This window comes from Ochotona princeps, chromosome 9 (genome assembly GCF_030435755.1).
Source record: "Ochotona princeps isolate mOchPri1 chromosome 9, mOchPri1.hap1, whole genome shotgun sequence".
Lineage (NCBI taxonomy): Eukaryota > Metazoa > Chordata > Mammalia > Lagomorpha > Ochotonidae > Ochotona > Ochotona princeps.
The window spans coordinates 46,299,419-46,316,372 of NC_080840.1; the positions used below are offsets into that span (position 1 = coordinate 46,299,419).

Sequence of the window (16,954 nt, forward strand, 5' to 3'; positions counted from 1 at the left end):
CAGCATCATGACTTTTAGTATACGATGTGGTTTAGAAGAACAATATTATATACATGTAAAAATATAAACTCCCCACAATGACAAACATAATGAAAGAATGGAGGAGCTGCCATCCATCTCTTTGTTCTTCCCAGAAGTGATGCAATGCCTTTGATTCAGTAGATCATGACACATTTCTATTCTGTTGTTCTGCAGCACTGGGCCGGCCAAAGCCAATCGGAAATGCATGTAAATGCTTCATGAAAAGCACAGCCACTAGGAACATGGCTGTGTAGAAGTCAGGAATATAGACTGAGTACCCACAACTTACTTCACACTCCATTAAAGCACTAATGAATAAATACAAGCACAAACACATGAATAATCGCAACTCATAAATAAACTTTACACATATGCTTCACACCAATGTCTGTGCATCTTGTAACTTTGTTGGAGACACAGATTTGTTTCTGGGATCCTTAGAGATGTCCACAGGCATCCAGTGATTCACCTCATGGCATGCTTTCCTGTTTACTTATAGGGATGGACTTTATCACAAGAAAATAATAATGCTTTGTTTTCAAAAAAGCAGATACCAGGGTTGCTTGGATAATATTTCTCAAGAATCCAGAGTACACACGTGAAGATTATGAAAAAATACTGGTAGCGAAACACCCCAGGAGAAGTCAGAAACGTCTATAAGCATATTTAAAATAAACTGCTGCGGTCCCACAGCCTTTAATGGAGCTGGGAGAGCTGTTTAATGCACACTATCTTGCAGTAATCGCTGTAGTTTAAAATAGATTTTAATCAAGCGCCATCTGCATAATAGGCTGAACAAACAACATGGAACTCCACTTATAACTCTTATCATATAAAGTAAATATTATAAAATCTTCACCATGGAAACAGGGCATAGCACAGCACTTTTGGTGATGGCACTGTTTCTGTAAGTGAAAAATTTTGCTACTTCACTTCATTCCCTTTTCTTTCTAAACCATGTCATCCAAAATCCCCTTATGAGAATAAATTCAAGGATGCATAGAAAGTAAGTCATCTAGATACTGTGAAATCAGCACGGCTGTAATATTTCTTTCATTTTACAACTGGGCTTATTACTATCATTAATAATAACAGGACAGTCAGTGACTCAAAAAAATCAACAGTAGAGAAACACCTAAGATGCTTTACTTCAGAAGTGACTTACAAGTGTGGGGCGCTGTATCAGAATCAGAGTTGGTAAAGCAAATTCGTTTTTACGGCTCCTTGATTCAGCCAAACATAGCTGACTATGATTGTTGGTATAAGGAAAGGTTGCAGTAGTTATTCATTTTGTTGGAACTATGCAATTTGATCTTTAAAGTTGCCTGTGCAGAGCATGTTTCCCTGTTTCCCTCTCATTCTTTGAGATTATGAGTTGCTTTGCTTTATAAAGAATGCAAGTTGCTAAGGTAGGACCAAACCAAAGAAAATGCCAAGGGCTATTTTCATTTTATTTTTATTCTAATGTGAATGAAAGAGAGTATGGATCTTCTATTTACAGGTTCAGTGCCCAAATAGCTGCAATAGTCAGGCCTGTGCCAGACTGAATCCAGGAGCCAAGGACGCATTCTGGGTCTCCCACATGGGCAGACTGGAGCCCAAGTAGTTAGGGTGTCTTTTGCTGCCTTTCTGGGTACATTATAAAGAATTCTGGATTTGGAGCCATGATAATGGAATGCTGACACTACATGCAGTGGCTCAGCCCGCTGCACCACAACACGAACCACTTAAGTATTTATTAAAGATTTCACATACATTTTACCACATAAAATGTTAAAGAGTTGCATATGAAATACAATTCAATGTGGAAAATACCTGAATTTCAAGTCTCCATTTTTAATATTCTATCCCATAGATGGGTAAAGTGATATAACATTTGCTTTTAACGCTGTTTCATCGCACTTAGTATATATGGAAATCTATTTATCATTTTTGTTTTATTCCAAAATTTGTCTTTCATTTCAAAGAGCAGTAAATACGTACATTTTCTCTAAAGGCTTGTTTAACTGCTGCTCTAGTGACTCATTCTATTTGCTCTCAGAAAAAGACTTTCTGTTTCTGTTTAGCAGGGCACAGGAAACGGATGGATGAACTAGAGTTACTAAGAAATTCATAAGGGTAAAAATCTCAGTGACTGCAGGAACCCAGAGATGCAAGCAGAGTACCTAAGCTGTCTTTCACATTGAAGACAGTTGTTGAAACTGCTGTGACATTCGGTTAAAGATGGACACAGAAAACAAACAGTACTCCTCCCAGTGCCAGAACATTTAGTAAGAGTTTTCCTGTTGATGCCAGGATGTATGTGGATTAGATTCTCAAGTCATGGATTGAGTAAAATAATTTATTTTGCATATGCTCAGATGTGTGAGTGTGTATGTGTGTGTATGTGTTTGGATGTGGATCCCTGTGACAATTCACAAACACCAGCATTTGTGTCTCTGAATGGATTTTTTAGCACTACATAGATGATCTTAAAGATTTCAAGTCAAGTGTTTGGATTGTGATGAAACAAAATATGTTACAGAGTCAAACATAAATTATCTTTGGTGGAATCCATTTCTAGAAAAGATCCAAAAAATTATCCAACATTTTAATAAATATCTGTTCTTACACAAAAAGAAACAAAAGCAAAATGAAAGTTCCTATTAAATCTGCAAAATAAGATACCAAAAGTTTTCTTGTATGGGAGTTGACAAAAAAATGTATTGAATAACTATGTTTTGTTTGCTAAAAGGAATAAAAGAAATTAAATATATGGGTAAGAAATAAGAAAATAAGAAAATCCAGATGTAAAAAAGAATACAATGAAACAAACTATTTGAAATTAAAATCTTGATCATTTTGATTTTCATAATAGATATAGCTGAAAAGAGAATTAGAAGGTAGAAAACTGATATAAGTTTAATAATGAGAAATGTAATACAGAGGGAAAGGAAATAAAAAATGCAAAGAAACATCATGGAGCATTGGTAAAGAAGGTTAACACTGATCTTACAGTGCCAGAGTGAGCGGGGAGCAGGAATGCGGTATGGCCAACAGTAGGAAAAGCAATGGCTATAACATTTCGGGGATTTTGAAAGAAATCCACACACATCATAATGAAGCTGCAGGAGACCAGAAGAGAAGATTAAAAAACATTTCTGGGGCAAAGACCTATGACTTAAAAAGAAAGGCAGGAAGGCAACAATGATCTCAAAAACAGAACTAGCAAGCCAGTGACAACTGGATAAAAGATTCAAAATGCTAACAGAGGAAAAGTGCTCATCCAGAATTCTATACCCAGCAAAAGCATTTAGTGGGATAATCATGTTCCCAGGAACTCTTGAAGGAACATTTTAAAGACATAAAGATAGTGAAGTGGAAAAAATACTTATATGAATAAATCTAATGGAAAAATGGAATAAAATAATATATATTAATGCATAATTAAGTTTATTAAATAATTCAGTCAGCAAGTAAGATTTGAAACAGCAATAAATGGGAAGGCAAGTATTTAGAGTTCAAGTAAGAAGTAATCTAAGAATGAGGATGAAGACACTGAAAAATTTTTTACATTTATGTGGTTGTGTGCCAGAGATAATCACTATAAGAAGTAACAAATATTTTATCTTAAATGGGAAGTAATAAGATGAGAAAAATAAGATCAAACTTTAAGAAGCTAGGAAACATAGAACATTTGTGTGACAAATGTAACCCAAATATTTCAATGCTGTATTAATGTAAATGCAACAGATACTTTATTTAAGAGATCTGAGACAGATGTTTGGCGCACTGGTCAGTTGTAAGGCCCGGGCTCCAATTCTGACTCCACTTTCCATTCAAATGTTCTACTACTCTGATTATTGGGGGTATTAGTTTAAGTAGTTGGGTCCCTACCAATCATATGGAAAACCTACATTTAGTTCCTAGCTCCTAGCTTTGGCCTGGATAATCATGGATATTGTTAGCATTTGGGGAGTGAACCTATGTGTCTCTCCCCTTCTCAAATAAATAAAAACAAACACATACATAATGGAAGGAAAATATCATTTGGCTACATGACATCTGTAAGATTAAAATATAAAAGAATACTTTCCACCAAAAAGCTGGAATAAAAAATAATGAAAATTATATGTTATGATTTTTTTAAACTTCACTTTTTTTACAAAGAGAAAAGTGTGCCAAAAACATCTTTGTAATGCCAGATACTTTAAGTGTCTTAAAGTGTTTGCTAAATTGCAAGTACTGGATTACAAGCCTATAACCACAAGCTAAGTTTGTATTTCTTTGATGCTTTACTGTATGCCTTTTTATGACTTAAGGCTGTCAGCACAGCTTTGGAGAAATCAAATCCATGGTTAGGGTTTATGAGGTGATAATTAATTTTACTGTTGTATTTACAATATTTTTCTCTGTCAAATAGAATTATTTCATTTAATTGTTCAATCAGATAAACTGGAATCAATATGTAATTGCTTAAAGAGTACAAGAGGGAAGATTTAGAAGCTGCTTTATCTTGTGTGGAACTTAATACTCTTTTGAAATTTACTTGCAGAAAATGATTTAAATTATATTTTTGGCTTAATGCTCTTCCACATTTACCTGAAACTGCTGAAACACAGCATTTCACATAAATTCCACTCACACATAAAGGGAAAAATTCCAATATAACCCTTCAATCTGATGAAAAAAACTTGAGTGCTTTCACCAGGGGATTTTACTAGGCATTTAACAAGCATTAGTTGAATACTGGGCAGGAGGAAACTGCACAGGAGAGAAGGTGAAAATACTATATACTAAGAATGGGAAGGTACATTTTCTTGAGATGAACTTTTGAATATTTGGACAAAAATAGAGGTTAGCAGGTGTATGCTTGAGAAATCCTTCCTATAGTTTCACAAAGTAACAGTTCAAGAATGTCACTCTAGAACATGAATTATCCTGCACAATCATTAATAAAGAACTCCAAATCACTTTGAGGTGTGAATTTCAGGTGACTGGACATTCATAGTAAAGTTTCATTCCTGTATGGAAGCTTGTAACACATAAATCTATACTACTGGAAATTGATAAAATAAGAACTTATTGTGATTGATAGCAAATGTTAATTCTTTGAATTTCAGGTTTTTATTCACTTTTCTAGCAGAAGTTTAAGAGTGCGGATCACGTTATGGTAATTAAAATTGGTCCTATATAAAATGTACTGCCAGATGATGCAAGTGATTTTGCACTTAATTTCCTTATATGGCAGTAAGGAATATTGATAAAGATTCCAGATGTACCAATGGATTTTTTCCCATTTTTATCCATGTAGAGTCCAACATCTAGATTTCTGGCCACAAGTTAATTCTTGGTGTTCATTTTTATGTCCAGGTGACTTACTGACTGTTATGTGCTATTAAAATAATCCATACTTTCTGAAGAACATTATTTTGCCTCTCTAAATTATTAGCAAAATGCTAGGGTTTTACTAACTTGACAAATTATTTATGTATTATTAGCTAGTTTCCTTCTGGCCTTTCCCCTACTCACTGACAATAGGGAATCTAGTCCCGTTAGCGGATGGAGGGGATTCACATGGGTCACTGTGTTTGTGCAACTGTTCTGGAGTTCGTGTCTGTGTTTCACTTCATCATATACAGTGGGAAAGCAGACTTAGAAATGTTTGTGAGTAAAGGAAAAGTTTATCCTTACAGAATCCCAGGATGGGAAAGGCAATCCAAGACTACCAAGAGAAGCAGCCAGAGTAGTCAGGAGACAGAAGAGGGGGAGTCAGAGTATGACTCAGCACCAATGGTGGTGATTTTATGGGAAAGGCTGAATGAGGCATATTAGGACTGTAAAGTTTGCACAATCGCAGAAGTGGCCGCTCTCTCCTCGTCCAATATTTGGCATCAGGGTGATGTGGGGCAGGGGGCTATGGTCTTGGTGCATGAGGACTTGTGAAATAGATGGGTGGGAGTGTGGGCTCAGGTTTAGTGGTTTGTATTTCAGAGAAGGGTGGTCACAGAGGAGCCTTGTGCTACATGTGGAAACAACCTAGCTTCTAGGGGCTGAGAGTAGTCTCCAGGATCAAGGTCCCAAATATCAGATCATCAAGCATCCACAAAATAGACCAAAAAAAAAAAAAAAATGCCAAAGCAACCGTCTTGTCTTTGTCATCAGGCTAAATAAACCTAGGTATCATTCTTTATCTGGTTGTTTAAAAATATTGTAGCTATTGGGAAGTTAGGAATACGTAGGTGAGAATCTCTCAGCATTGCCTTTGGCATACATTAGGGAATTTTCAACAGCAATATTTCTAAGGAAAGTAAGAAGGATGCACCGAATGCTTTTAATACCTAGTGTCACTTAAGTGCCTTAGCACAGGACTACTGGTTGAGATGGACTTGGAAGATGCTTGACAGATGTCAAGGCAATCAGAGGTTATTTTAGTGTTCTCAGAGGAAAGTGTATTTCATTTTGATGTAATCACCCAGTTTAAAGAACTTAAATTAAATTACTCTAATACTATAAGGAACTACTACATTCTGCAGCTAATTCTCTCATTAATGGCATTTAAGTTATAACCTCCCACCTAAATAACTGAAAAAAGTGGCTCTGCTAGTGACAGAGAAAGAACTGTTGTGCGAGATTAACACAAGGTATGACTAATACATCTGGGCCACTGATTCCCGGGGCATCTCACATTTCTAACCTTTGTTTTCCTCATCTTCAGTATGAAAAAGTCAGATAGTATCAAGATTTTATTTCATCATAATCTCTATTTCTGCATCCCACCCCTAGCAAGAGAGGAGGAGGAGGAAAAGGAAGAGGAGGAGGAAGAGCAGGATATATATATATATATATATATATATATATATATATATATATATAGAGAGAGAGAGAGAGAGAGAGAGAGAGAGAGAGAGAGAGAGAGAGAGAGAGAAATGAATTCATAATGTAACGTTAGAATTTTAAAAGCAAAAACAGGTGTTTCACTGAGCAGTTATGATACTTGCAACCCCATATCAGTATAGCTGGCTCTACTCCTATTTTCAGCTTCCTACTAAAACAGACTTTGGGAGACAGTGGTGAAGGCTTTGGTTTTTGCGAGACACATGGGAAACCTGGAGTTCTTTCTTGGTTCCTGGCTTCAGTCTTTGCCCAGTCCTGGTGTAGCAGGTGTCTGGGGAATAAACTTATGGGTGGGGATTCAGTCTGCCTATGATGTAAATGAAAATAAATGATTACACTGAAGCAGATAAATTTGAATGGGTGTTAAATTAAGCCTGATTCTGAATGTTGAATCCTATAAGACTAATTTTATTTTATTCATAACACAACCTCATATTTTGTGGGTCTGGATTTTATACTTCATCTGTTCTGAAAGGAGCAGGGATTTTAAAATGTGCCTTCAAAAGCAGGATATTTCATACATTTCATTTGTAATCTCACGTTTTATTAATGAAGTGTTCAGTCCTCACCAATGCTCCTTATTGGGATCATCCAAACTTACGAAAACTATGGAATACTTAAGATGTCACAACACTTTTCAGTCCTAAGAACAACTTAGCCATACCTTAGAGGCATCGTCGCCTTCATCTTCATGCACTGAACTGGATGGTGAGGGAGTTGCAGACTTGCTCCCAGGTGGCGAGGGTGAGTTGTGGGGAACACTGCTTCCTCCCATGTTCAGACCAAGCTGTGCACTTAGCTGTGATTGATTGATGGTGGTCAGTTGGCTGGCTGGCATCATCCCTGGCTGCTGCCTGATGTCTGTGGGCTGGCCTCGGGGACGCATGGCTGCCATCTGCGGGTGGGAGTTGTACTGACTCCCTTCTGGGGTCCGGATATCTTGCATCTACAGGAAATACATATGGAACAATTTTTTAGAAACATATCTCTGGCAAATTTTTTTAAAAAAGAAAGTTCTCTAAACTGCAGTATATCTGTTTGAGTACATATACATTTATTTTATTTTCTGCACAGTAAAATAACCCTAAAAATAAATATCACCTTAAAGGATTATCAAAACAGTACCAATGATCAGAGTTGGAAAACTTAGTCAACATCACAGCTTAGTACTTAAGACCTGTGTTGATTATATTTATGGTTTGTCTGTACGAAAGACATATAGACCTATATCCTGAATATATATTTACATATTACCGCATAATCAGAATATGTTTATAAAGATACTCTACTTAATTTGTGGGAAAGTGGAGCTAAGTTAATATTGGAGCAAATAAATTGGAAATGCCTTGGCCCAGGAGCTCTCCAAAAACTTCATAGTGGCACAGTACATCGCAGTTGTAGACATTGTCTTCCCAAATCAGAGTGCCTGGTTTGAGTCCTTGTTCTCTGCCTCTGTTCCATCTTACTGTTAAAATGCACTTTGGGAGGCAACAGTTCATGGTCAAGTGCATGGGTCGATGTTAACCATGTGGGAAAGCCTGAACTGAGTCCCAGGCTCTTGGTTTTACCTTGATATAGTCCATCTTGACTGTTATGTGTATTTGAAGAATGAATTAGTGAATGGAAGATTTCTCTTTGTCTGCCTGTTTGTTTCTCTGTCTATTCCCGTGTCTTTCAAATAAAGTGAAAATCAATAATAAAACATTACTGAATGACAGTAATAAAAATTTAAAAAACACGTTCATTGGAACATGTGTACTATGAAAAACCTACACAGGAATTTCAAATATTTTCAGTACCAAAACCAACTATACTTTGATTAAAAATTTCCAGAAATTTTCTGAAGCCCTATTGAATCTGATGTAGATTTCAAAATGTTTATGTCTATTCATATCATATATGTACTTATGTTAGTGATTCAAAAATCCACAGAAATTCATTAAATGTTATTTATTTTATTTGATCATTTAATAAAGGTTCTGGGAGTTAATAAATGTACCACTACTCTCCACTTAATTTTTTTATAGAGTAATATTGGGTGAAATGATCTGACTCTCAGATTCCGAATATTTACAGACTGGTATTAACCAATTGATTAATTGACTATTGAAATTACTTGACTGTACAGTCAGATTTGAAAGTAAAGCTCTAAAATTGCAAGGTCACCATATTAATCCATTATACTATCTGGGTCACTGGTTTTTAGCTTTAATGAGACTCACTCTTGTAATTCAAGCAATGAATTTTGTCTCGGCAAGGATTAGAATTAAAAGCATTGGAGGATGAAGCTCTTAACATATCTAGAGGTCAAATGTGTTGTAAAAGAGAAGTCTGGTGGATTTCACTTAACATATCTGCCGCATTTTTAAACTTAAAATAATGGGGACCACTTTGTGGTGCTAATAGAAGTTCCTTTAGTCATTCTGAGGGGTACTGGGGAAATTCATGCAAAGAGTGGATTCACAAAAAAGGGAGAGAGAAAAAAAGCATGGAAAAAGAAGAAGGGCAGGAAAAGAATAAATGGTTATGGCTAAATATTGGAACTTAAACAAATGAATAATTTTATCTTACTCTGTTTCATAAAAAATTACTCAGCAATGATGCTTAATAATTATTTGCCTGCAAATGTTACTGTGCTTTAATATGAAGTGACTTAAAATGCTTTGTGTAAAATGGAATTAAAAAAACAAGTTTATTTTGGTGCAAAAAACTAAAGCCAATGCTTGTCACTTTTCATGACACATTTTCTTAGACTTATTAAATTTCTAAATTTTTAAGAGATTTATTTATTTTTATTAGATCGATCCACAGACAGAGGAGAGACAGAGAGAAAGATTCTGCCTGCTTGTTCACTCCCTAAGTGGCTCCAACAGCTGAAACTTAGCCAGAACTGACTTGATCCAAAGCCAGGATCCAGGAGCCTCCTTCGGGTCTCCCACAAGGGTGTAGGGTCCCAAGGGTTTGGGCTGTCCTTGACTGCTTTCCCAGGACACAAGCAGGGAGCTGGATGGGAAGCACAGTGTATCTCGGCACATGCAAGGAGAGCACTTCAGCCACTAGGCTACTGCGCTGGGCCCCTTAGACTTTTTGAAGCCCTCTCATATGCATGGGGATTAAACAATTTTTAAATTTAATTTATTTGCGACTTGTGGATACTGAAACCCTTCCCCGTCCCAACCCGATAGATGCATACACACACACATTGACAAGGCAGAAACCAGTAACCTAGAATTCCATTCTGGACTCCTACAGGGAAGGTTTCTTTATTAGTCAATTTCACCTCATTAGACCTTTCCCAACATTTGTCCTTGCCCCATCTTTAGGCTCAGTTCCCGGCATCCCAGATTTCTAGCTTTTTCTGGGGCAGCTTAGTGTTGTCCTATGACTATCTCTGCTGATTTCCTACTCCAACCTTTGTTTCAAAAATGCAAAATGTAATCCTTTAATGCTTCAAAGTAGCTCATAATTTTCCTTATCATGAAGTCCCTCATTAAGCCATTACTATTATTGAACAGCTTATATTTGAGTTGCAAGCACCCATAGTGACTCTGAGTCTGGGAAAGAGGAAAGTGGGAGAGGGGACACAGTACAAGCTTGTTGAGTCATATATAATTCAGCATAAATGAACAGGTCAAGTCCATAGAAGTTAAATGACTTTCTCAGACCATAAAGCGAGCATTAAAACCTGCATCTCCTAATTCTGCCCAGGTACTCAGGAGCCAATTCAACATTTTGCACATCTTATAAACAATGCAATGAACAAACATGATGAAAAATATTTTTCCGAATTGTTTCCACCCAATTTAATGCTTGTTTGTGTCTAGTCAGTATGCATTAATTCCACTCACACTTCCTGTTAGCATTAATTTCTTCACAGATGTTCTTTTACAATTGATCTTTCTTATAAAATAATCCCATTTTCATAGATATCTTCAACATTGTACCACTAACAGAGGGCATCACAAAAAATCAGGGATAACTTCTGAAAGCACAATGATGTAAACTATTCTGTCTCTGTTTTTAAATGGTTTAATCCTTTATTTGAAAGGCAGAAGAAAGAATTTTAAATTATCTTTCCAAAAAGCATTTAACCATTCGCTATCACAAATTCCCGTACACACAGGTCCCATATTACCAAGCATGTATTGTTTCATAACACAGTCATTTTGAGTCCACTTTGTCTCATTCTATCAAAAACCTTGCAGTTTCAACATATGACAAAGGATGCTTCCTAACTGACTGTCATACATGCTTTTTAGCTGTATGGCCATAACTAAGGCAGTTCCAAGAACCAAGAGCAATTTCACTTTACAGCACTGATACGCTGTTGTCACTGTTTTGCAAACCTGGTTGTTTTTGTGTTTGTTTGTTTTGCTGCTGTTGTTCTTTTCCCCTGTTAATTTGTGTTTGGGTAGAATCTCAGTGTTTGAAAATGTACATTCCCACAATGAGACTAGAAGTAGAGGAAGGCATGGCCACAGAGGAGTAATGAAACAATTTGGGATGGAAGGTGAAGTACTTAGAACAGTGGAGTCTCCCAAGCTTTCAGGTGCGTGGAGCACAGCTCTCTTGGGAGGGATGTGCTGAGCACAGGGAGGGAGCTCAGCCCTTCGGCAGTGCATGCTGTTACTACCCACAGCCGCCCACTCCACACCATGGTGACAACTCTGAAGGAGGAGGAATGTTTTCATTTTACCATGCTTTCATAGGAAGCAGTTCAGTATTAATCACTGCCTAATGGGTTATATGGGGAAAATTAAGCTGGATGGTGTCTGATTATTGAAAATAAGAATGATTAGTTAACTCATGCAGGTAAGCAAATGTTTTGATTGCTAATTTCCTTCTAGAAACATATTGATTGATGACACCTCCTTAATACCAAATACAAATCCTGAACGAGCAAAATACCATTTCCCGTTAACTCCCAATGTGTGTAACTTATTGTAAACAACCCACACAAGTCATGTTTAACAGCGATGATTATTCTTTCTGGTACTTCACTGATCACACATCTTGCTACAATTTCCTGTTAGGTTGGGTAGAGCAGAAGTGACTTCACCACTCTGCTCAAGTCAAGCAGACACTCCCATCAGTAATGTTTGGAATGTCAGGTCACTCTAACTTTGTCTCTGCATAGAAGATCAACACCCACCATGATGTATCCCCTGCAGCTAAGATGTATAAAGGTCCAGTGCTGTGTACCCTAGATGGCCATTTCTCTCCATGTGGAGGTTATCCCAGGCCATCTCCTACCAGAAACAAGTTCCTCAGACTTTCTCCCCTGAATAATAAAATCCTTTGCTAGAACTGAAAGCCCATCTCTCACTCTCAGTTGCCTCTGAAGCTAACACTTCCCTGTCCTACATGTTCTCCGGCAGTTCTGATCTGAGTCACCTTTCTCTCACTTCAATGGCATTTACCGTGGTTTTATCCTTGGGGGATGTTATAAATGAGGATGAAAGCTGAATTCTGCAACTGCTTGCTAGACATCATCATTTGGATATGACTCTTGGTAGAAAGGTTATAACAAAATTTTCCTTCTTAAATGTTTCCCATGTGTTCAGTTTCTATTGATGACACTTTCATCCCTTATTACCTACACTCAAATGACTGTTATTTTTGACTCTCCTTTTTCTACCAATTTGAGTGTGTTCTGAAGTCTACTCATACTCCCTTCCATTTTCATTTCCGCTTCACTTATTTCAGGTTTTCATTACCTCTTCATTTGCACAGTTGCTCAAGTAAAGACTACCTGTTGACTAAGTCACTCTTCACGTGTCACAGACTTGAGTGACTTCGGTTGCTTTCTACCTGACACAATCCAGACTCCTCTTCTTACACGAACAGTTCTATATCGATCTTATTGCCTACAATGGCCTCAAAAACCGCATCACTCAGCCACACTCAGTTGCTATTCTTTGCCCATATCTCTCTGGATCATGCATCTTCTATGTTCCTCTTTCATTATTCAGTAGCCATTTTGTGAGCATATGCTCTCTAGAAACTTCTAAAAGTAGGGGGAAAAAAACCACTTTTTCTAGTTTATCCAGGACTTTTATGTACTCAGCATTACAATTTTAACTGAGGTAGCCAGGCAGGGTGACTGTTTAGGAGATGCCTGCAAATTAGTGGAAAGGTTAAATGATTTCAGGTCTTTCTATAAACCAAGATTGTCTCAGGAATAAAATATACTTATTTACACATGTGTGATTTTTCCCTACAATTTCATGATGCTGTTTCAATTTTCACACATCTAAGCCTTAAATATACTGTGAAAACTATGCCAAAAGTCAGATCATCGCAAAGCCCCAGAACTTGCTTATTCTGGTTTGTGAATGCTTTTTGTTTGTCCTTCTTTACGGGACAGCACTTGTAGTTTTGTCTCCTGTGTATGTCTTCTGAACATAACAATCTCCTTGATTAGCTCGTGTCTAATGCATTTGCCAATCCCTCATGAGATCTCTTCTAGATAATTAGTATTCCAAGCATTCAGTGGATATTTTCTCTGTCAGTACCTAGCTGTAAGAATGGACATAATCAGTATGTCCTAGGTCTATCCTTTTTCCTTTTTCTTGAAAACTTTATCTAGAATTAGAAATTGGATAAACAGATTTCAGTTATATGCTTCCCTCTGTGGCAGAAACCTTTTGTGCCCAGCCTAATGGAGGACGTTTGTATCTTCCATTGCGCTGATGAGGCCATGATGTGAGTCAAAATGTTGTGTGGTACTTTTCAAGACTTCCCCTTGAAAGGAAGGGATTAACTTCCTTTGTTCTTTTCTCATTCCTGACGGAAAAAAATGTAGCAGTTGGGCCCGGCAGCGTGGTCTAGTGGCTAAAGTCCTCGCCTTGAATGCTCCAGGATCCCATATGGTCGCCAGTTCTATTCTCGGCAGCTCCACTTCCCATCCAGCTCCCTGCTCGTGGCCTGGGAAAGCAGTCGAGGACAACGCAAAGTCTTGGGACCCTACATCCGCGTGGGAGACCTGGAAAGAAGCTCCTGGTTCCTGGCTTGGGATTGGCACAGCACCGGCCATTGCGCTCACTTGGGGAGTGAATCATTGGATGGAAGATCTTCCTCCCTGTCTCTCCTCCTCTCTGTATATCTGACTTTGTAATAAGAATAAAATAAATCTTTAAAAAAAATCTGTAAAAAATGTAGCAGTCATTATTACAGCTTGGGAAAATGTCTTGGATCATGAGGTAGCAAGTGCCCTAAGGATGTTGGAGACATAAAAGGAAGCAGCTGAAGGGTCTGATGACCCTGGAGCTTAGAGACCCTACTTTACTATTGAAGTCTTTCTTGTGAAAGGGCTGTAAACAGCCACCTTTGCAGAGTCATTGTCACTTTGGGCTTTCTGTTATATGCACTAGGGCATCATCCTAACTGATGTGGCTTAAACGTTATAAGATCAATGTGCAGCAGAGTAACTTTCCACTTAGGAAACCAGTATCACTCCCCTTCCCCCCCATACACACAAACACATACACATATAGGAGAACCAGTTTGAGTCCTGGGAACCCTGCTTCTGACCCAGTTTCCCTGATACTGCAAAAGGGAAGCATCAGATGATGGCCCAAGTACTTGAGTGTCTGCTTCCTCAGTATGGGAAACCCATGTAGAATTCCTGGTTCCTAGTTTTGACCCAGAGCAACCCTTGTTGTTGCAAGCAATTGGGAAGCAAATCAATGGATGGAAAAATTCGCTCCCCAGCTCTTCCTCTCTGCCACTCTCCTTTTGAATAATGGACTAAATCTTAAAAAATTAATTATGGACTGGGGCCCAGCAGCGTGGCCTAGTGGCTAAAGTCCTCGCCTTGAACGCGCCAGGATCCCATATGGGCGCCAGTTCTAATTCCGGCAGCTCCACTTCCCATCCAGCTCTCTGCTTGTGGCCTGGGAAAGCAGTCGAGGATGGCCCAAAGCCTTGGGACCCTGCACCCGTGTGGGAGGCCTGGAGGAAGTTCCTGGTTCCTGGCTTCGGATCAGCTCAGCACCAGCTGTTGCATTCACTTGGGGAGTGAATCATTGAATGGAAGGTCTTCCTCTCTGTCTCTTCTCCTCTCTGTATATCTGACTTTACAATAAAAATAAATAAATCTTAAAGAAATTAATTATGGGAGCCACGAAGTGTCAATTAAAATAATGGAGGATTATGTTGTCAAAGCAAAGACTACATATGAAGTTCACTCAAATCTTTCTTCTCAACTAAGAGCAAAAGTTCCAATAAAATCAATTTGAAAATTAAAGAAAAGATGTATGTCCTCTCCCACCCTGCCTTATGACCCCAGCCTGACACAAAAGTTAACTCCTGCCTCTACTGCCTGCTGATTTGCAGCTGGAGGGCCAGGTTGAAATTGGCACCTAAGTGGTGAACTTCAGGTACAATTTTTGAAACATATTTCTACTTGTACTTCACTTGATTTCTCTTTGAACACAAAAAATGCTCCTGTTGCTCATCTCAGATGATTATTTAAAAAATGAGCATTAGTTTAGTGTAATTAGGTTGAAAAAAAAAATCCTTGGAATGGCATTTCAGTTGCGTTAGTGACTGAATGGTGTTGAAATCAAATGCTTTACTGGCACCGGAACTGGAGACATGCATATCTATGTTTAAAAGCATGTGTGTTTCACAATCCTTCCAGACTCTCATTGTCTCTTCAAACATCAGCAACGTTCCCATGCAACATGCCAGCCTTGAAAGCTATCATTGTCTCTGCCTCTAGCCGACAATCTATATCAAAACAGTTGTACACATAAAACTCTAACGACGCCTTGGCTTTCTCTGCTCCCATCCAGCTGTTTGAATGAAGAGCAGTTGGTGAACAGAGCGCTGGAACATGGGTAGCCCTGAGGCCTTATTTGTTAATGTGGCTCACCAGCTGCTGCTTTTTTCTGGTCTTTGCAGGCAAAGCCTGGAAGTCTGCCAGTTGCAGCAGGAACAAGAGAACATGAAAAATCTCAAACCCTTCTATTTCTCTGTGTCTGTTAGCATATGACACCCTCCACCACTGAATTTTCTCCAGGGCAATGGGAGACCCTGTTGGCTTCCACCAAGACAAACACTCTCCTTCCCCCTTTTTATATGCTGTCAAGCATTCACCATTCTTAGCATCTAAGAAAAACTTTCGAGTCTTGCTCTTGGTCCTCCATGCAGCTTAATTAGGGCAGGAAGGCAGAGTAGTTGTATTTTTCTTGGGAATGATACTCTCCAAGTCTCTATGTATATGTAATGTAAATGTTGCTATTATTTAAGTCCCCAATTTGATTACACATTTTTGTTTGGCCAGGGATTCAATTAATATGTAAATATATATTTCAGCACAAATGTGTAAATAAATTTAACAATAAAATCTTATTATTTTCTTAAATTCACTTCTGAGAGAGAACTAAAGTATTTGTTGCCCAAATTAAATGAATTGCCCATAAATGTTCTTGTGTGATCTACTTATTATTTAGAAATGTGCTCCTTAAATTATGTTTAAAAATTTTTGCTATTAGACCCTGACACTGAACATTGATCATTAGTGTTGAAAGAGTGAAAATAAGAAAAAAAAAACACAGGCATAATGATGTTGTATTTAAAGATTAAGGAACGTGAGGTTCAAAAGAAAGACTGGGTTTTCATGAAAATGCATTTTTTTCCTAAATATTTTAAGTCAGAATGACTTCATTTCAACTCAATACTTCTAAAATCAAAATTGTCTTGTATTTCACATTTATAATCTCTGCTTTTCTTTCACAAGTCACAATATGCTTAAATACTTGCACAATATGCTTAAATGGAATATCTTTTCTTTGGGAAGAGCATAAAGAGTCATTCTGTATCTAATCACAACAAAACTTCAAATTTGGAGCACAAGCATTAAGATTTTTACCAGCTGGTCAGACAGTACTCGCTATAGCCCTCATCTGAGGCAAGAGGAAACGGCCTGGAAAAAGCAGCACTTCCACCCACATGAACTACCATCACACTTGACATTCATCTTCACTCAAATCGTGACCATTTATCAACAACCTCCTTCATGAATGAGATCATGCTTCCTCAAGAGATTCTG

General features: G+C 37.9%; 1 protein-coding gene across 4 annotated transcripts in view; it reads right to left on the reverse strand.

Annotated features, from left to right (window-relative positions):
* Positions 1-16,954, reverse strand: part of TOX (thymocyte selection associated high mobility group box) — a 316,397-nt gene that overhangs the window by 44,809 nt on the left and 254,634 nt on the right. For all 4 annotated transcript variants that reach the window (XM_058668651.1, XM_058668652.1, XM_058668653.1 and 1 more), the window contains one exon: positions 7,562-7,843. In XM_058668651.1, coding sequence (XP_058524634.1) covers positions 7,562-7,843 — 282 coding nt within the window. The remainder of the gene's footprint in view (positions 1-7,561; positions 7,844-16,954) is intronic.